The sequence below is a fragment of the Aspergillus costaricaensis genome (assembly GCF_003184835.1).
Source record: "Aspergillus costaricaensis CBS 115574 unplaced genomic scaffold BO79scaffold_10, whole genome shotgun sequence".
In the NCBI taxonomy this organism is placed as follows: domain Eukaryota; kingdom Fungi; phylum Ascomycota; class Eurotiomycetes; order Eurotiales; family Aspergillaceae; genus Aspergillus; species Aspergillus costaricensis.
Window position 1 is genome coordinate 793,245 of NW_020291810.1, and position 18,536 is coordinate 811,780.

At 51.4% G+C, this 18,536-nt stretch overlaps 8 protein-coding genes across 8 annotated transcripts; 4 read left to right on the forward strand and 4 right to left on the reverse strand.

Annotated features, from left to right (window-relative positions):
• Window positions 1–267: 267 nt before the first annotated feature.
• BO79DRAFT_143181 (translation initiation complex factor eIF1A) lies at window positions 268–967 on the reverse strand (the record flags this gene model as incomplete). The annotated part of the gene is made up of 2 exons (XM_025678308.1): window positions 268–696; window positions 947–967. The coding sequence occupies 2 exons, from the start codon at window positions 965–967 to the stop codon at window positions 268–270; spliced, it is 450 nt and encodes a 149-aa protein (XP_025541489.1).
• A 511-nt stretch (window positions 968–1,478) lies between these two features.
• Window positions 1,479–4,312, forward strand: BO79DRAFT_236757 (chitin biosynthesis protein). Its single transcript, XM_025684617.1, has 3 exons — window positions 1,479–2,001; window positions 2,657–2,701; window positions 2,826–4,312. Exons 1-3 carry the CDS (start codon window positions 1,576–1,578, stop codon window positions 4,008–4,010), a joined length of 1,656 nt encoding a protein of 551 aa, XP_025541490.1. The 5' UTR covers window positions 1,479–1,575; the 3' UTR covers window positions 4,011–4,312.
• Window positions 4,313–4,419: 107 nt separating this feature from the next.
• Window positions 4,420–6,476, reverse strand: BO79DRAFT_244471 (putative aspartate transaminase). Its single transcript, XM_025685376.1, has 3 exons — window positions 5,079–6,476; window positions 4,903–5,008; window positions 4,420–4,825 (listed from the first exon to the last, which is right to left on the reverse strand). Exons 1-3 carry the CDS (start codon window positions 6,153–6,155, stop codon window positions 4,761–4,763), a joined length of 1,248 nt encoding a protein of 415 aa, XP_025541491.1. The 5' UTR covers window positions 6,156–6,476; the 3' UTR covers window positions 4,420–4,760.
• Window positions 6,477–7,456: 980 nt separating this feature from the next.
• BO79DRAFT_143435 (alpha/beta hydrolase) lies at window positions 7,457–8,693 on the forward strand (the record flags this gene model as incomplete). Its single annotated transcript, XM_025678320.1, has 3 exons — window positions 7,457–7,984; window positions 8,048–8,365; window positions 8,436–8,693. 3 exons carry the CDS (start codon window positions 7,457–7,459, stop codon window positions 8,691–8,693), a joined length of 1,104 nt encoding a protein of 367 aa, XP_025541492.1.
• Window positions 8,694–8,964: 271 nt separating this feature from the next.
• Window positions 8,965–11,341, forward strand: BO79DRAFT_6194 (class II fumarate hydratase). Its single transcript, XM_025689497.1, has 7 exons — window positions 8,965–9,064; window positions 9,174–9,431; window positions 9,535–9,579; window positions 9,644–9,681; window positions 9,774–9,889; window positions 9,948–10,965; window positions 11,024–11,341. Exons 2-7 carry the CDS (start codon window positions 9,192–9,194, stop codon window positions 11,208–11,210), a joined length of 1,644 nt encoding a protein of 547 aa, XP_025541493.1. The 5' UTR covers window positions 8,965–9,064; window positions 9,174–9,191; the 3' UTR covers window positions 11,211–11,341.
• A 377-nt stretch (window positions 11,342–11,718) lies between these two features.
• On the forward strand, window positions 11,719–12,864 carry gup1 (glucosamine 6-phosphate N-acetyltransferase). Its single transcript, XM_025688481.1, has 2 exons — window positions 11,719–12,501; window positions 12,573–12,864. The coding sequence occupies exons 1-2, from the start codon at window positions 12,046–12,048 to the stop codon at window positions 12,660–12,662; spliced, it is 546 nt and encodes a 181-aa protein (XP_025541494.1). The 5' UTR covers window positions 11,719–12,045; the 3' UTR covers window positions 12,663–12,864.
• A 533-nt stretch (window positions 12,865–13,397) lies between these two features.
• Window positions 13,398–16,726, reverse strand: BO79DRAFT_236763 (60S ribosomal eL24 domain-containing protein; the record flags this gene model as incomplete). Its single annotated transcript, XM_025684618.1, has 9 exons — window positions 13,398–14,096; window positions 14,410–14,553; window positions 14,700–14,849; window positions 15,176–15,179; window positions 15,425–15,498; window positions 15,551–15,805; window positions 15,863–16,080; window positions 16,155–16,591; window positions 16,686–16,726. 9 exons carry the CDS (start codon window positions 16,724–16,726, stop codon window positions 13,812–13,814), a joined length of 1,608 nt encoding a protein of 535 aa, XP_025541495.1. The 3' UTR covers window positions 13,398–13,811.
• A 443-nt stretch (window positions 16,727–17,169) lies between these two features.
• Window positions 17,170–18,348, reverse strand: BO79DRAFT_236764 (E2 ubiquitin-conjugating protein UBC13). The gene is made up of 5 exons (XM_025684619.1): window positions 18,220–18,348; window positions 18,089–18,148; window positions 17,938–18,026; window positions 17,753–17,884; window positions 17,170–17,688 (listed from the first exon to the last, which is right to left on the reverse strand). The coding sequence occupies exons 2-5, from the start codon at window positions 18,139–18,141 to the stop codon at window positions 17,513–17,515; spliced, it is 450 nt and encodes a 149-aa protein (XP_025541496.1). The 5' UTR covers window positions 18,142–18,148; window positions 18,220–18,348; the 3' UTR covers window positions 17,170–17,512.
• Window positions 18,349–18,536: the final 188 nt, after the last annotated feature.

Below are 18,536 nucleotides of genomic sequence, written 5' to 3' on the forward strand. Positions count from 1 at the left end.
CGGGAGGTGCTGCCGCCCTGATTCCTTTACTCGAGATACCTTCACGGGAAAATCTCGACTAGCACACACACACACAGCATGCACTAGCCGTCCGATTTCTTTCCGTTCAAAGCGAGTAACAGCTTTTAATTCGGAAGAATACTCGGGGGAGATTCTTCCCATGAAGGTTTTTTGAAGAAAACAAAGAGTTTTGACGAGTCGAGAAAAAAAAGAACCGAACCCAGTCGCTCCGGCAGGGATATGAGATCGTGCCCCTGAAAGGGACATTTAGAGCTCGTCGACATCGATCTCCTTCTCGTCTTCGCTCTCGCGGTCCTCGTCGAACTCGACGTTGTCCTCGAAGCCCTCGTGGCCGTAGGTGTCGGTCTCGTTGATCTTGGCGTGTTCGGGCAACTCGCCGTAGGCCTTGAGACTTCTGGCCTCATCGGCGGTGTACTTCATGATGACGTCGCCCTTTTCGTCTTGGTAGTCACGCAGCGAGAGAAGGATAATGTCACCCTGGTTGATCCAGACCTTCTTGCGGAGCTTGCCACGGATGTGAGCGAGACGCTTCTCGCCATCGAAGCAAAGGGCCTCGAGACGGCCGTTACCAAGCATCTTCACGACCTGCGCATACTCCTGGCCTTCTTCCTTGAAGACAAGCTCACGCTTCTCGTTGTCGTTCTCGTTCTTTCCACGACGACGGTTCTTACCGCCCTGTTTGGTTAAGAAAACGTTAGCAAAAACTGTCCAAGACATGTGTATAGACGTGTGGCGCAGTTTCGCTTCGTTCTCCGATGCTCTCTAATATGGCAGCCTCTGTGCCTCCCTTATCCCACATCTTCCTGGCTGGAAATGTGTCGTTGAGGTGGGACATGGTGGCATGAGGTGGGCACCAGAGTCAAGCGTAAAACAAAGCAAAAATCTGTAAGGCGGGGTACCCGGGTGGGATGCAGCACGAACTCACCTTTCCCTTGTTCTTGGGCATATTGGGATCTCGCTAACCGCGGTGGTCTTTCACTCGATGCGATAGGAGATGTCCGGGTAAGGGGAGATTTAAATAGATGTCCCTGAGGACCAGAAGAGTGGAAGTGGGGGGAAAGACGAGGAAGGCGGAGGCAAGCGAGAGGCCGGCGCTTCATGTTTTGCGAGGCTTTTCGTTGGCTTATGTCATCCATGGTGGGTGGGTGGCGTGGCGGCCTGATCTACGCCTGAGGCTTGCCACAAGGGGCTCGCCAATCATTGTCGTCATAAGGCCACCGCCTGGTGGCAGAATCAGGGGACCGCCGAAGCATCCCCGAATGCTGGGATAACTTTTGGCTCGCTAGAGAATTGAGTGAGCCCTTTCTTGGTCCGTATTCCACTTCTTGTGAATTGTTTATCAGTTCCATTGCTTACAATATGTTGAGATAGATACATATCGCTCGCTGCTGGAAGAGCTGGCCTTTTTCTGTTCCGATCCGGCGATAGGCGCATCACACTACTTAGTGCTAATATACCAAGCATCCAGCTAGCGTCCTACCATCTATTCTATCATTGTTGTACTATATACGGAGTCAATTGACTTGCCTCCGAGGCCTCCAACACACATACATCATGAAGACCCTAAGGAGTCACAAATCGTTTATAATGCGATACTTCCCAAACTACAAACCGTCCCATGTCGCCTCCCGGTACTTAAACGCAGATGTCCACCCTCTCCAGCCCAAAATCACACACATGTATGCCACCCGCGACAAAAGCACACTCTGGTGGATGGTAAATCCATCGCATCTGATGTCCGTGAGGATGAAGCGTGTGGTTCGGTCGTGGTGTAGCCGACGAGCCCGGATGGCATTCCGGCTAGCGTTGAAAGACCATGGGTTTGATGCGGACGGTCGAAAAGCAGGGCAGGAACTGCTAGGTGACCTCAATGGGAAAGGGAGGAATGGAAAGAATCTGAAGGGGCGTGTTGACTTATTGCTTCATGCGGATATTTTGCGGGAGCCTTTCGAGGTATTGCGAAAGGAGATGGATGCTGGAGTGAGTGCTTTGGTAAATCATTTGAAGACGACGAAAGATGTGGCTCCTAAGCCGGCGAAAAAGCAAAAGAAGGCAGTGGATGCTCCTGATGACAAAGGGAATGAGACATCGTTATAGCCTTGGCCAACATTTCCTTCATACTAGTAGGGTGGTTCTGGACACCGGTTCGGGTCCGTCATTGTATATATGTACAACATCAGTGGATGAGCAGACGGGAAATATACTACTTAGCCCCCTTGCGATGTGCCACGCAAGACATGCAGCTATTTCCTGTCATTCATGCATAATATCTCAACAAAGATAAGATGAACAAGAAGGGAGAATGGAGATTTGTTAAATTCCCCATATCCCATTTTCACGGGATAGTTCTCTGGATGGAATGAAGAAGCATCCATGTAGTTATCGCGGGCCAGAGACCACGCGGCCGAGCCTCCTTGGCGCCTGTCGCTACCGGCCGATCTTCATTCAGCCTGAAGAAGACAACAACAACCTCGCTTTCCTCTTGCGATCAACTCTTCCTTCCCTTTCAGGATCCCAGGCCACCTACTCACGATTCGACGTTGCCAGACGTCACGAATTTGTTTTCTCTTTGATGCGCCATCCCTGAAATCCGCTACCTGTTCCCAATATGCTGGTCTCCTTGACAGTCGGCAAGGTAGACGCAGGAGTCGCCGTACTCTTGACCCAGGACAACAGACTGGTGAGTTTAACTCCATACCCACGCACTTACAGCGAGCGATTGACGCACGAGCCTGCTCAATATCCCCTCTAAATAATCCACCCTGCGCTTCGAGTAGCCCTGACACTCAACTAACCCGCCCCAGATCGAATTCCCCTCCGTCCTTCTCCCCAGCAACATCACGTCCGGTAGTATCGTCGACATCACTGTCGCGCGCAACCACGCAGCCGAATCCGCCAGTGCCGCAAACTTCCAGTCGCTCCAAAAACGTATCCTCAATACCTATGGCATCAAGACCCCCACACCCCCGGTTCTCCGTCTCCGCAACGCAACCCAAACTTCCCTCGTCCTGGAATGGGACCCTATTGACCTAGCCACCGCATCCCTGAAGTCACTCTCCCTGTACCGCAATGGCTCCAAAGCCGGGTCCATTCCCCGTCCGCTTGAGACGCGAAGCACCAAAATTAGCGGTCTAGCCATCCACACCGAATACACCTTCCATCTCGTCCTGCGCACCACCGCCGGCACTTACCAGTCGGAGAAGTTGACCTGCCGCACGCACAAGATGACAGATCTCTCCGGTATCACAGTGACTGCGGGCGTCCTTCCCCCACAACAGAAGGATGCTCTTGCAGCTGCGTTGGATCGCATTGGTGGAAAGCTGATCGACTCGGTCCGCATTGATACCACCCACTTTGTCTGTACCGAGGGGAGGGGTCCGCTCTGGGAGAAGGCCGTTGAGATGAACATCCCCGTGGTTGTTCCGGAATGGGTAGATGCTTGCGAGGCTGAGGGCACTATTGTCAGTGTTCGTGGGTATTACCTGAATGCTGATCCCAAGGCAAGACAGCTGGGCCCGATTCACAGCTCTACCCAGCACCAACGAACGGTTTCTACCGCCACCTCGAATCTGGCGCCCCCAGCTGCGCAGGCTCAGACCCCTTCACGGCAGACGGGGCAGGAAGATGAGCAGAACCTTGAGCCCCCGGTTACGCCGTTCCCGGGAGCTGAGATGACCGGCCAGCCCATCGCGGAAGAGAAGGAGGTGGGATCGGACGAGAGCACAGAGTCGCCGCCCCCTCCACCTCCGAAGGATGAAGAGAAGGAGGATGAAACTGCCGAGCAGAATGGCGATCATGAGACACCGCCACCTCCGCCAGAGAAGGACGAGAGCGAGAGCGAGGGTGAGGGCAAGGAAGAGGAAGAGAAGACCGAAGAGGACACGCAAGAGCCAGAAGAGGAAGAGAAAGAGAAGGACGACTCATCAAATGCCAAAGAGCGCAAATCAAAGGAGGGAGGAGAAGGGGACTTTAATGAAGTCCCTCTGTAATGACGTTCCCCCGGTAGTAGACGACCGCTCCTGCTCCTCCCCCTCTTCCTCTTTTCATTTCTTCATCTACGATTCAAGTTGACAAGCGTCATGAGTGTATATCCGATACATTAGCCCTCTTCCCCCACCCCTACCACGACCCTTTATCACACGAGTTCATTTTATTATATTCCTTTCTTCAACACGGGCGGAAAGATGATGTCACAGGGCCGGTGTATGTTACGTTTCTTTCTTATTTTATTATACTCTATTTTATATTGTATCTTCATTGTGCCTATGCCGCTACAACATGTATACTGTCCTTCCCACACTATCCCCTGTCAAGGAAGATATCATAATAGAATTAAGTAGTATTTTGTACAGCAAATACAAGACAAATAAGTAGCACTATGCACAAGTATCATTAATTCCCAATCAATTCAAGCTCTATCATCGCATAAAGTCTAGATGCTAGCTAGATGCATGCAATAAAATAACCCCGAAAAAAAAATGCCCCGAAATGTAATATCTGTACATCGTCGTCGTCCTCTCATTCGCATATAGTACGTTATCCCATCATTCATGGCGTACGTTAACCTCGTAAATAGATGAGGTGAGGTGAGGTGAGGTAAGTCTATCTGCTATAAAGAAATATTTCCCCCCTTTTCTTTTCTTGTTTTTCTTTTTGGTATGTGTTGAAGCACTTAGAAAAAGTGTATTTACCTCGGGCAGAATGATTAACTACCCGAATAACCGGAATGGTTGATGTGTTTATTTGACGTTGCGGACGATGTCGTCGAAAGCCTTCGCGACGTAGGCGACGTTCTTCTGGCTCACTGTTGGAAGGGAAGAGGGTTAGTGGGTGTGCGTGTGGGGATTAAGATTGGGGGGTGGGGTAAGGGGGAAAGCTTACAGCCGCTGATGGAAGCTCTGCCGGATTTGATGAGGTAGACGTGGTACTTCTCCTTCAGGGCTTGGACCTGGGTAGGGGTGAGGCCGGTGTAGGAGAACATGCCGTTCTAGAAGGGTTGTCATGGTTAGTATATGTTTGTGAGACTGGGGAAAGGTGAGGGAGGGATGGGTATGTACCTGTTCAACGATGTGCTTCCAGGTTCCGGGGGTCTCGAGACGGACGAGTTCATCGTACAGAGCAGCGCGCATGGCCTTGATACGGGAGCTCATGACCTTGAGATCATCGTGCCATTGAGTGGTGAGGGCATCGTTGGTCAAGACCTTCTTGACGATGGAGCAACCGCCGGTAGGACCCATGGAGAACTCGCCGCGGATGAAGTGGCAGAGGTTGTTGACGACGAGGTCGCGGAGGTCCTGGGAACCTTCTGCGACGACGTAGTGGAAAGCGCCGACACGCTGGCCGTAGAGACCGAAGTTCTTGGAGAAGGACTGCGCAACGCACATCTCCATATGGGGCTTCTCGTTGAGGAAGTAGCGCACGGCCCAGGCGTCCTCGTCGGCGGATCCGGAGGCGAAACCCTGGTAGGCGGAGTCGAAGAAAGGGAAGATCTTCTTGCGCTCACAGATCTCGGCAATGGCCTTCCATTGCTCCTTGGAGGGGTCGAGACCGGTGGGATTGTGCGCGCAAGCGTGCAGAAGGATCACGTCGCCTTCCTGGGCGTCGGATTCAAGGGTGGACATCATGCCCTCGAAGTCGAAAGAGCGGGTCTCGGGCTTGTAGTAAGGGTAGGTCTTGCGGGGGACGCCGACGAGGTCCCAGATGGTGACGTGGTTGGCCCAGGAGGGGTCGGAGAGCCAGACGGTCTTGGGCTTCATCTTGTGAGCGAGGAAGAGAGCACCTAGGTGGTTGGCGCCAGTGCCGGCGACGGACTGGACGGAGCCAATGCGGGCTTTCAGGGCCTTGTGCTCCTCACACAGGTTCTTGGAGTCGAAGCCGAACATCAGGTCCCGAGCCAGCTCGAGGAACGGGATGTCGCCTTCAATTGCGGTGTATTCGTGGCGGAAGGGGCTGTCTTCGGCGAGCAATTGCTGCTCGGCCTTGCGGACGGAGGGCAATGGCCAGGGCTTGCCATCGTCAGTGCGGTAGACACCGACACCGAGACTGACTTTGTCGGGGAAAGTGTCGTTGGCGTATTCGCGGTTGAGGGCGAAGATCTCGTCCGCCGGTAGCGGAGTCAGGTTGAGGACAGTCATGGTGGTGGTGGGAGTGGTGGGAGTGGAATTGGTAGAGTGTTCAGGTGATTGCAGCCAGTAGTTTAGATCTGAGGGAAAGGATCTGAAGAGGTATATAAGGTGGAGGAGGGGCAATCGGTAAGATTTTCCGATAGAGAAGCGGCGGTGCGAAAAGGTGGAGCAAGGGAGGGAAAGATTTCAAAGAGGGTGGAGGGGGGTAATAAGATCTAGTCGCGATGCAACACGAGGAGCGGATATTTACTGAGGGAGGGGGAAAAAAAGGAACGGGTATGCTAAATGCAGTAACGAGGTGGATCAGTGTGAGCAATGAGTCAGGGCGTGGATGAAGAATTGAAGCCGTGAGAATTGGCCGATATCGCCCATCGCGACGCCAGCCGTGCGGGTTGGCGTCACAACTAAATACCCGCTGTTGCTTCAATCCCCCCGATCCCCAAACTGCCTACGTCGATCGAAGAGATTTGCTTTTGTTTCTTGCCACTGACGATGCGGCAAATGCGATGACGGCAAAGTCTGTCTAATTGAAAGGTTCCTGAGGAGGCGCAGTGGTGGGTCGAACCAGACATTGGGGAATGCGACCCTTCCTGCGTTGTGCCTGGAGCAGTAACTGACGGAGGAAGTTGGATATATTATTATTGTCTCTCACTTCCTCGTGTCATCCTCCTTCAACTCCGAGGGGCCGGATTTCGTGTCCCTGCTTCACATTGCTTAGCGCACTCGCAGTTCGTAATTGTTGTCTTGTCTTGCAGGATCCATGTCAGATGAATTGATACTAGCTTTGTCTATGCGAGTCAGCTGCCGGGTGGGATAGACCGTTAGTCGAATTCTACGTAGTCGATGAGACAATGATTAACCACCAATGCTACTCTACTAACCATCTACTAACTACCAAGTACTAGACTATCAATCGCTACTGTCATATTGATTGACGGACAGCGACGGAGCTATAGTAAGTAGACGGCTACACCCGGCTATTGCTCAGAGCGCTGTCGGATCCGAAAGTAACCGAGCGGATATTCCGCGAGAACGATTGAAGCTATCATCAGAAGACCAGGCGTTATAGTGGTCATTCCCTGTTGTCCGACACACAAAGACGAGGATGGCATCAATTGATGCCTGCATTCCACGTGAAATAAGGTTGTACAGACGAGCCACTCCCTGATAACGGATCGAGAGCCGAGCATATGAGGGGTCGTGAGGGGTTGGCTGTCCCTCACTAGAGGACATGGCCAGAGCGACCTCTCCCTGACCATTGCCTTGGATCAACTTGTCTCGTGGATACACTTGAATAAACTGACACCACCATGCCTGCTCTTAATGACGAAAAAACCTTGAAAGAGCTACGACCCCGGGTCCTTCTCCAACCGCTTCATAACAGCATTCCGTCGGAGTTGCTACCTCGGTTCGACCCGGTCTACGTGGAACACTACAACAAGTACAATTCTGGGAGGCTACATACCCATGAGGTTCCTATCGAGGAATTCCGCAAGAACCCCGCCAAGTATGCCATCGTCTACGGTCGTGCTCAAGGCCCTGATATTTTCCGCATCACGGAACAGAAATGTCCTGTGGAAGGAGGCGAGATAACCATTCGTATCTTCGAGCCTGCCCCAAAACTGGATGAGCATGGTAAAGCCAAGAAGAGGGCTGCATATGTCAACTTTCATGGGGGAGGCTGGGTGTTTGGCGATCTCTCAGTTGATCATGACTTCTGCAAGACACTCGTCGATGGCCTGGACGGGCAATTAGTCGCGTTTGATGTCGACTACCGTTTAGCTCCTGAGCACAAGTATCCGATCCCCGTCGACGACTGCTGGGCCGCTTTCAATTGGGTCAGCTACTATTCCCTGTCTACATTGACCGGTATGACCCATGCCAACTGACATCCCATGCAGATCCGCTCCCAGAAAGCAGAGGAGTTCAATGTTGACCCGGATCGAATGGCTGTTGGAGGTTGTTCGGCCGGAGGCCACCTGTCGGCCGTGGTCGCTCATCTCTGCCGTAATGCTGACATTCCGTTGCGTCTGCAGGTGCTGAACGTGCCCGTATGTGATCTACACAGCGGCTACACTCCGGATGGCGACTTCGATCGGGAGAACTGTCCCTATGAATCCTACAGAGAGATGGAGTTCACCGCAGCTCTTCCCGTCGCAAGGATGGCTTATTTCCATCGTCACTTCTTGGGGGTACCCCGACCAGCACGTTCAGAGGAGGTGAGTAGTGCCCGTGTAATTGCTGCAGCCAGAGCTGCACACAACGGCAAAATGCTGATGTGGACTATAGGACTGGAAGATCTCCCCCATGTTTGCGCCTGACTTTTCTGGACTAGCACCTGCGTTGGTCTTCACCGCCGAAATGGACCCTCTGCGGGACGAAGGGGAGGGTTACGCTGCCAAATTGAAAGCTGCCGGTTGTCGAGTGGAGATGATGCGTATGGCAGGAGCTCCCCACACATTTGCCATGTTGGATGGCATCATGGAGAGCGGCCGTATATACATTGAGAAGGTTATTGAAGCGATGAAACGGGAACTGACAGCGTAAATGATCAATTGGTTCGGTTGAAGGGATATCGGAGATGGAGTGCAGTACTAGTACTGACAGACAAGAAGATGGAGATGCGGAGAGACAGCAGGATCATGGTTTATCCGACGAGAATCCTTACCGTATGATACAAATCAGGCCGGGCAGCGAAGGTGTGGCAGACGGGTAACCGGCGTCCTGATCATTACCGGGCCGGGAGATTTCGGCAGGCGGTATCGGAAACAGTTGGGGTGGATTAAATATGCGCGGCTGCTGCTGCTCTTCTTCTTCCCTTCTTTTCTGCGTGGTTTGTTTGCCGTCCCCCAGGTTTTGGGTAGAATTGGAATATCATTAGATCTGTCCCTTTATTCTGTTTATTTTAGAGAGAAAATGTACGACCAACACCCCGCACATATCCACAACAGGATTTGAATTGTGGTCCCCCCAAAATGGCACCATTGGCCTGTCAGCCACACTGACTAACCGCGTGATGATGAATAGAACCAAAAGCCGGTCGTCATGTTGACATCTGCCCACACTTCCCGAGCCGCGGTGCGCTCGATGGCCTCCTTGACACATGCTGCATCTCGAGCTTCGGCTTCCCCCGCAGTTGCCCGCACTGCCGTGGCTTTCACCCCCGCCTCGTTCAGTTGCCGTCGTCTTCTGAGCTCCAATAGCCGACCTGTGCAACAATTCCCCCGTCTCCAGTCCTTGACTTCTACCTCCAGCAAGAGAGCTTTCGGTACCACCGTCAAGATGGTATGCTCTACCCTTTCTATTGATTCGCATCTATCGTGCGGATGAACTTCGCTATGGGGAACTGTTCCCAGTGGGAGACGTTGCTAATCGGTTATTGTTTTAGTCTTCGGCTACCCGCATTGAGACTGATGCCTTCGGTGAGATCGAGGTATGTGCTACACTCATAAACGCGATGCGCATAGACTGGAAATGCTAACGGATCTCTTTTCTAGGTCCCCGCGGACAAGTACTGGGGTGCTCAGACCCAGCGGTAAGATCCCGACCTCAACAATCGCTGCCATATTGCAAACTGGATATGCGACCGGCAGAGGAGTGAGCAGACGCTGACCGGTGCGACAATAGCTCCCTGGGCAACTTCGACATCAACCAGCCCCAGGACCGCATGCCCGAGCCCGTTGTCAAGGCTTTCGGTATCCTCAAGGGTGCTGCTGCTGAAGTGAACATGAAGTTCGGCCTCGGTAAGCCGCTATCGATCAAGGCAGCACAGCTTCCGCGAAGTTAACATTTGGAAAATAGACCCCAAGGTCGGTGAGGCCATCAAGCAGGCTGCCGCTGAGGTTGCGGAGGGCAAGCTGATGGACCACTTCCCTCTCGTCGTCTGGCAGACCGGTTCCGGTACCCAGTCCAACATGAACTCCAACGAGGTCATCTCCAACCGCGCCATCGAGATCCTGGGCGGCGAGAAGGGCTCCAAGAAGCCCGTCCACCCCAACGACCACGTCAACATGTCCGCCTCCTCCAACGACTCCTTCCCGACCGCCATGCACATTGCTGCCGTTCTGGAGCTGGAGAACACCCTCCTGCCTTCCCTGAGGAGCCTGCGCAATGCTCTCCAGGTCAAGGTTGAGAAGTTCGACAAAATCATCAAGATCGGTCGTACTCACCTGCAGGACGCCACCCCTCTCACCCTCGGCCAGGAGTTCTCCGGCTACGTCGCTCAGCTCGACCGCAACATTGAGCGTGTCGAGACCAGCATCCCCCACCTCCGCTACTTGGCTCAGGGTGGTACCGCCGTCGGTACCGGTCTGAACACCTTCAAGGGCTTCGACGAGGCTATTGCTGCTGAGGTCACCAAGTTGACCGGCACCGAGTTCAAGACTGCCCCCAACAAGTTCGAGGTTCTGGCCGCCCACGACTCGATTGTCGAGGCTTCCGGTGCCCTGAACACCCTGGCCTGCTCTCTGTTCAAGATTGCCCAGGATATCCGTTACCTTGGATCCGGTCCCCGCTGCGGTCTCGGTGAACTCGTCCTCCCCGAGAACGAGCCCGGTTCTTCCATCATGCCCGGCAAGGTCAACCCCACTCAGTGCGAGTCCCTTACCATGGTCTGCTCCCAGGTCATGGGTAACCACGTCGCTGCCACCGTCGGTGGCATGAACGGTCAGTTCGAGCTCAACGTGTTCAAGCCCCTCATGATCCGCAACCTGCTGCACAGCGTGCGCATCCTGGCCGATGGTATGACCAGCTTCGAGAAGAACCTGGTGCACGGTCTGGAGGCCAACGAGCCCCGCATCAACTCTCTCCTCCACGAGAGGTATGTATTTCCTTCCAAAATTAGATACGTGTAAAGAAGACAGCTAACAGTGGTGTAGTCTGATGCTGGTCACCTGCCTCAACCCCGTCATTGGCTACGACATGGCCTCCAAGGTCGCCAAGAACGCCCACAAGAAGGGCCTCACTCTGAAGCAGAGTGCTATGGAGCTGAAGGCTCTGAGCGAGGAGGACTTTGACAAGCACGTCCGCCCCGAGCTGATGCTGAGCCCCAAGGAGAAGAAATAGATGTATAGCAGGAGGAGAGATGTTTTGGCTTAGCTTGGAGGAGTCATCTAGCGAAGACTAGCTTTTGCCTAGGAGATATTTGTATACTCAGGAATACTACTGTACTATTCTCATGTTCAACTTGTTACTTGGATAGATCTCTTCGCTGTACGGAGTATAGATATTTTTATCGGGCTGATGACGGGGCTGACCCCGGGGTGTGCTATTTTTGGACCACCAAAGCGGTCCCGCCCACCGATCGAATAGTTCAAGATGCACGGATAGCAACGACTGGCGGTGGATTGCTGAAAACCGGTCAAGTGGTGTTTAAATTAGGAACACTAACAATGTAGTAAAGTTGCTGCGCCATCAGGGTTTTGAAGGTAGATCAGCTTGGCCAATACAATCGGAAAGAACCGTAAGTAGTAAGTAGTAAGTAATCAGGGGCGGATTTCCAAAGTGTTTGGTGTTTCAGACAAACCGTGGGCCCTTTCTTACTGCTTGTTTATTACCTCCCGCCTGGCCCTTTCTTTTTCATCACCAAACTGACCGACTGACTCGACTGACCTGTCTTTTTTTTTCTCCTCTCTCATCCCTTTCCCCTTTCAAATACTCACCTTCGTTGGAAACCATCCGTCTCTCGTTCAGACACATTCGCTGAAAAAAATCCTTCATTCCAGCGTTTCAACAATCCACCTCCGTTTTCACCACTCACTCAATTGAACCCCGCCACTACCCAGGGGCCCTCCCTTAACCAAACCACCAAACAAACAAACCTCTTCACCCTCAAAAACCTCTTCTTCTTTCTTTCTAATAAAAAAGTCCAAGACGGACAAATAACCCAACCACCGCCAAAATGACCAACACCTCCACCCTCACCCAACCCCCCGCCGAATCCTCCAAGGACGACGCCCCCCTCTTCCCCACGACCCTCATCTCCCCCTCCGTGGCCGCCGAACTGCCCGAAGGCTACAAGATCCGCCCCGTCCGTCGCTCCGACTACAGCCGCGGCTACTTGGATGTGCTGCGCGTGCTGACAACCGTCGGCACCATCACCGAGGAGCAGTGGAACAAGCGCTACGACTGGATCTCATCGCGCAATGACGAATACTACCTGCTTGTTATCTGTGATGGGGAGGACCGGATCGTGGGTACGGGCAGCTTGATTGTTGAGCGCAAGTTCATTCATGAGTTGGGTCTTGTTGGCCATATCGAGGATATTGCCGTCGATAAGAGTCAGCAGGGTAAGAAGCTGGGGTTGAGGATTATTCAGGCGTTGGATTATGTTGCTGCGCAGGTGGGGTGCTATAAGGTATGTTCATCTTTTTTTCTATAGTATATTCTGAGGCGTGGTGACGATGCTAATGGTGTGTGTGCGTGCAGAGTATTCTCGATTGCTCCGAGGCGAATGAGGGTTTCTATCTCAAGTGTGGGTTTAAGCGTGCTGGATTGGAGATGGCTCATTATTATTAGGTGCTGGTAATGCATAATTGAAGATATCCCCGGGCTGTTGTTTCGGGGTTATTGATTGTCATCATGTTCGGGCGTTGTTGTCGTTGTTGTTGTATACTACATATAGATAGATGTCTAGATACGGGTTAGGTCGGGACTTATTGTTCGATGGTTTCATGGTTGTTGGTTTATGTTATGCATTATATATTTGCAGGATGACTGCAGGTATTCAGTCTGTTATTATCTGGCATTCATTCATCATCATTAGAGAGATCTAGTACTATCTCTATAGAAGTAGTAGTATGAACCCTCAGACCTTATGCTGGTGAGAAATAGCTACATGAAGAAGGTTAAGTGAACATTACAGTATAGGTACATTTAGGCCATTGGTAGTGAGCTACTCAAAATAAGTAAACAAACTCATATGCAATTGATAGGTTGTCATGGTACTGTTCTCACTCACATAAGAATAACATATGCCATGCATACAACTTTATCCCTTGCCGCATTTGTGCCTGAGGCATGAATAATAGTATTCATGAAGAATGGTACCGGAAACGGTTAGTCTAGGTCTGAGCCCTATGGATTTACATATAGGTAGTATGGTGATTCACGTGATAGGGGCCTGGGGTATCCGATTTAATGAAGGATGATCTTGAAGGATCGATGAGATCATGCATGTTGCGCATGAGCCTTTTTTACTACAGGATATGATTTTACTAGTGGTATACGAAGTACTTAGGGAAGAATGAAAGTTATCATATCACATCCATTTCCATATTCCTTTCCTGGGTAAAGTAATGAGTTTGAAGACATACCACTTGGGGGAGAGAGAAGAAAACGGCGTAATAAACGAATAAGAAACTGGTTCATATCCGAGGAGGAAGGAGCAAAAAGGACAGTAGTATGATCCCCTTACCCAACGCTCATACGCCGCAAGGGAAAACAAAACAAGGAAATTCGTTTGATGATGTTTTTGGAGAATAGAAATCTTTGATGAGGCAAAAAGAAAAAATGCTTCCTCGTTGGGGGGTTTCTATTTTTTTGAATTAGAATAACCTCCCAAATTCCCTATGTCCATAACATATTCCCACCCCCATAAGTGTTGTCATTTCTTATTCCTTTTACTTTCATCCCAGTCCCAACAGCCAGTACCGCCTCTAATCCGTTTTAACGCGACTTGGCAGCGACCTTGGGGGCAGAGCCCTTAGCACCCTGCTTGCTCTGGATGCGCTGAGCGGGCTTGGCGCCGGAGGCAGCGGCCTTGGCCTTCTCAGCACGCTTGCGGCTCTCGTTGGCGGCCTTCTTCTCCTTGGCGTCCTTGATGGCCTGCTGGCGAGCGGCGGCACGGGCCTCGGGGCGCTGAGCGCGGCGCTCCTTGATCACGTCGAGGGAGGCACCAACGATGGCACGCTGGCTCTTGACGGCACGGCGAGTGCGCTTCTTGGCAACTTCCTGTAGGTTTGAAAAAAGGGTCCCGGTCAGCATGTGGTCTCCTTTTATGGAACCTTATACATGTATCCCCCTTTCTTCCTTCGATGTTGTTGCGATAGTCTCCACTGCCACCACCGGGTTGTAGTTCATCCCATCCGGTATATCATCGAAGATAAATTCTACCGTCATATCCAATCACATATTGATGTATGTTCGCGTCGTAATTCGATGACACATGCATCACTCCAGTAGGTCCTCCTCTTTCCAACCCATGCAACAAAACAACGAAACAACAAACTCAACGAATCCAAAGGGATAAATGGCGGGTACTGACTTCAGAGATGCCCTTCTTGTGCTGGCGACGGTAGAGGACAGTCCAGGCGATGCGGCGGGGGTTCTTGCGCTGGAGGAAGAGGGACTCGGACTTTCCATTCTGGAAGCGGAAGATCTTGCTGTCGCCACGGACGTACAGCTTACCCTATAATTTTTCAAAAATCAACCGTCAACTGATATATCCTTGGTATGCATTGGTGAAGGGTCTGGTGTAAATGTAGGTTTTCGTGGCGAATTTCGAGGCCGGTCGTTTGTGAAAGTTGCTGGCGGGAAAGGGACATCAAAACGCACCTTTCCAGGGTAGATCTTCTGACCGCTGAAAGAATCGTCGTAGGTACGCATCTTGAACGTCTGAGATGCGCAGCCGGTCGAGACGAGATGTTGTCGGTTGGCGTTGGGTGGTTGAGTCGAAGCGGTCTCTGCGGCGAGCTGTTCGTGAGACTGACACAATTGTGGTGCGGTGCGGAGCCTCGCTAAGCGGTGCCACGTGACCGCCCCTGCCCTTGGCTGGTTGGCTGCCGCCTCGACTTCTCCAGATTTTGGGGATCGGGATGTATGTGCGCGATGAGTTGGATTTAAGGTTGTATTACTTAGGACTTTGACGGTCTAATAATTAAATTTGAAAAGTTAACTGGAATTATGGTCGCATATCTGCATTGATGACTTTCATAATACATACATTGGCCTCAATGCTCGCTATTCTCTCCCTCCGGATAATGACCTAATATCATCAGAACTGCCATCTTCTGCCGAAGACTCCTCCATACCACCCTTCAACGGCTAATAGATCTGGAGCTTCCTTTGGAACTTTATCTCTGACTGCTGTACGATGAATTTTCATCGGCATATTATCGTAACTTCGTCATGATATTGTCGTGCTTCATATCGTGGCGCCCCGCTGACTACTCGTGCCAGTCGCATACGGCCCAGGGATCTGCCTTGCACTCCTAACAGCATCGGTGTTAATACGGACTCATGCACTACTTGAAAAGAAACGAGTAATATCCGCTGCTCACCTTGCACTGGATGTCTCGGCAACTCTTGTCCGGGCATATTCCGCAACAGGACGGGCAGACATGCTTTCCGCAACCTGGCGTTGAACACAAGGAGAACGTGGTCGTGTCCTTGATGTAGGCTCCCACAGACTCCATGAGGCCCATTAGCCGTCTGCGGTCTCGTGCCACTAGAGGATCTGATCCCTCATCCGCGACTGCGCGCCTCAGTTCCTCATACACGCAACAGGCGGAACCGCAAAGAGGGCATTCCCCGTAGCATTTGGTGCACCATGGGTTTCTATAATTCCAAATTCTAGTGTCACCACTTCTCTTGCGTTTCCAATCTTCTTTGGGGTCGCGCGTTTGCTTAGGACAAGCTGTGGTCTGGCGAATGTAATCAACCTGTCATCCTGTTAGCAGGCATAGGCTAATAGTTCTGGGCTTTCGGTAAAAAGTTACCAGGTCGTCCATCGAGCTCGCGCGCCCAACTGGAGAGCTATCGTGGTAGTCCATGCCTGCTCCTTCTTCGTCCTTGTCCATGTCCTTGTCACTATCCCTATCCACGAGGTTTGCTCGGCGGAAAACAATGACTTTCTTGTCTTGCTTGGCAGTCTGTCTTTCCTGGGGCCAGACGTACTCAAGGATGGACTTAAGTGGACGGAGCCAGGAAGCCATTGCTTAGTCCCTCTTCTTAAGCTCTGGATCAGCTGTCAATATGGTAGCCAAATATACCCAAACTGAGAATACTCACCTGGAGAAGATTTGTAGCACTTTACTACCTTTCCTGGAGAGGCTGCGAACTGGACCTTCTTCCCTGTCTTCGCGCCCTTATTCTTCTTCAGAATGCCTGCGAGGTTGCGAGCTGCAGCAGTTGTATTGTTGATCTCTTGAGAACCAGCACTGGTTGAAGGGGATTGTTGTGTGTTGGGCTTCGCACCAGCTCCAAACACGGAGTGCAGAGTCTGGGGAGAAGAGTCTAGGGACATTGCATTGGGGTCTTCCCTTAAATCCTGCTCTGTTGCTGTCATATTCACAGGATTTGTAAACAAAGCTGGAAAGAAAAGCGGGTCATCGTGATGGTCTGTGATGTGAAATGCTCTGGCGAGCTGGCTGGTGATGTCGTCGGTCAGTTGAGTGAAATTAGAAACCGGGTCCTCGCTTTCTGCTTGAAAGGAGTGAGGCTGGTCTCTAGAATGGTGGGTGTCAGATATATCAAAGTAACTAGCATGGCTTCTTTCCCTCCAATCCTGCTGGTGATATACAATCAGAAGAGAAAACATACGTTGCTTCTCCAGAGGTGTCCATATTGTCCTCGTTGTTCATTGTGCTGTTGTTGATGGTCACTGTGAGTAGTCTGCTTGAAATTCTTGGTTAGGTAACTATCTTTTACCGCTTGATGGTAGAATAAGGCAGGCAGTCAGAATATCGGTATCTTCCTGGTCCTGAAAATAACTGCACGAGGGAGCGTAAGGGAGCGTAAGGAAGCAAAACCAAGCTATACAATACGTGTTAGTATGAGTTAATCTTCGAGATCATTCACTCTGGTACCGTAATGAATATGGTGAATCTCCTAGCTGATTTTCTCTAGGACCATACTATTCACATTTAGATGCCTTCAAGGTCAGGAAGATAGAGATATCTCCAGCAGTATCATGTTACTGGGTAGGCTATGGTATCTAAATCGATAGTCATGGATCATTGTGTACTACAAGCCAGGTGCATAATAAACCACCAGGACAGTTGTGCCAGTAGAACTAAATCAAAGTCGACGATCTGCTACAGGTATATTGCAATTCTATGGAATGAATCTCTAAGATCGAAATCGAAAAACAGATCGCAGCCGGATGAAACAAAGCAAATGCCTATACCACACATCTGGAATGAGCCACAGCTCTATCACCATACATGAGCACTTGCGGGGAAACGAACCAGAGTTGATGGTTATGGATGCCTTCTCATTGTATGAAAGAAAAGGTCCCGGAGAATCGAGGCCTATCCTAAAAAATGCCAGGAAGGCAGAATGTCGCAGTACTTTTGCTCATGGTCACATCACAACATTGCTGCTCCTACAGTTTGTTTAGCGGGTGGAGCCCTTTCCGCCTTTCTTATCTAAGTCATCGCGTGGGTTCTAGTCCACTCCTTGGCAGTCTGTATCGCTGCTGGCTCGTCCTCCTTCCAGCGCTGAGCAACATCATTGGCAAGCGGGTCGTCAGGATTGGGGGCTCCCAGCAAAGCCTGGATGGAGAGAAGAATCGTGCGAATTTGCAAAGCGGGAGACCAGTTATCTAGCCACACGTTAGCCTAAATTCTTGTATCCTCCTTCCAACGTTGAGGTGTAATATTGCATACTCTTCAAGACGTCCAAGCAAATCCGCCCCAGGCGGTCAATGTTGGGATGGTAGATCTTGGTCAAAAAGCGAATCTTGGGCGGAGTCATCGGGTAGTCCTCTGGCAAGAACAGCTCGAGGCGGAAAATGCCACCTTGAAAGAAGTCAACAGCCATACAAACAGCCTCTGTATGCTTCTCTATTTACCTTCGTATGGAGACTGTGCCGGTCCGTGAATGGAGACATCGAAGTAACGCAGGTTATCTTCGTGAGGTACGGCGTTGATGCCAGGAACTCTGCAGGCGTGCGTCAACAATCTGTACTGTGATAGGATTCTTTCGTTAACCGGATAACTCACGGCTCTGCCATGAGACGCTCGGTCTCCTTGATGATTCGCTTAGGCAACGCCATTTCGAGTCTGTGAAATAGGAACGTTTAATGTTCTGTTCAACCCCGCGATTTCACGGTTATGATCAAGGTGGGGCTTACGGCTCTCCTGCAGATTTCTGGCAGTCGGAAAGCAGCGGATACCTCTCCCACGTAGCTTGGAGCAGGCGGAACTTGACAGCAGCCTCTAGCGATGATCGCGGGAAGTAGAAGCAACAGCCACCTGGGATGTTCCTATGGCTGGAGTTCGATTCGATATGGAACGACGTAACCGACAGAGGGGCTGCGCAGGTTGCATACACCGCCTGCCGTAATGGGCACTGGAGGCTGGAGGAACCAAGTGTGCAGAATCGGAGACTGCGGCCGGGAAGCAACTCGCCAACCCCGGACTTTGCGGAGTCCACAGCTGCTGTCTGAGG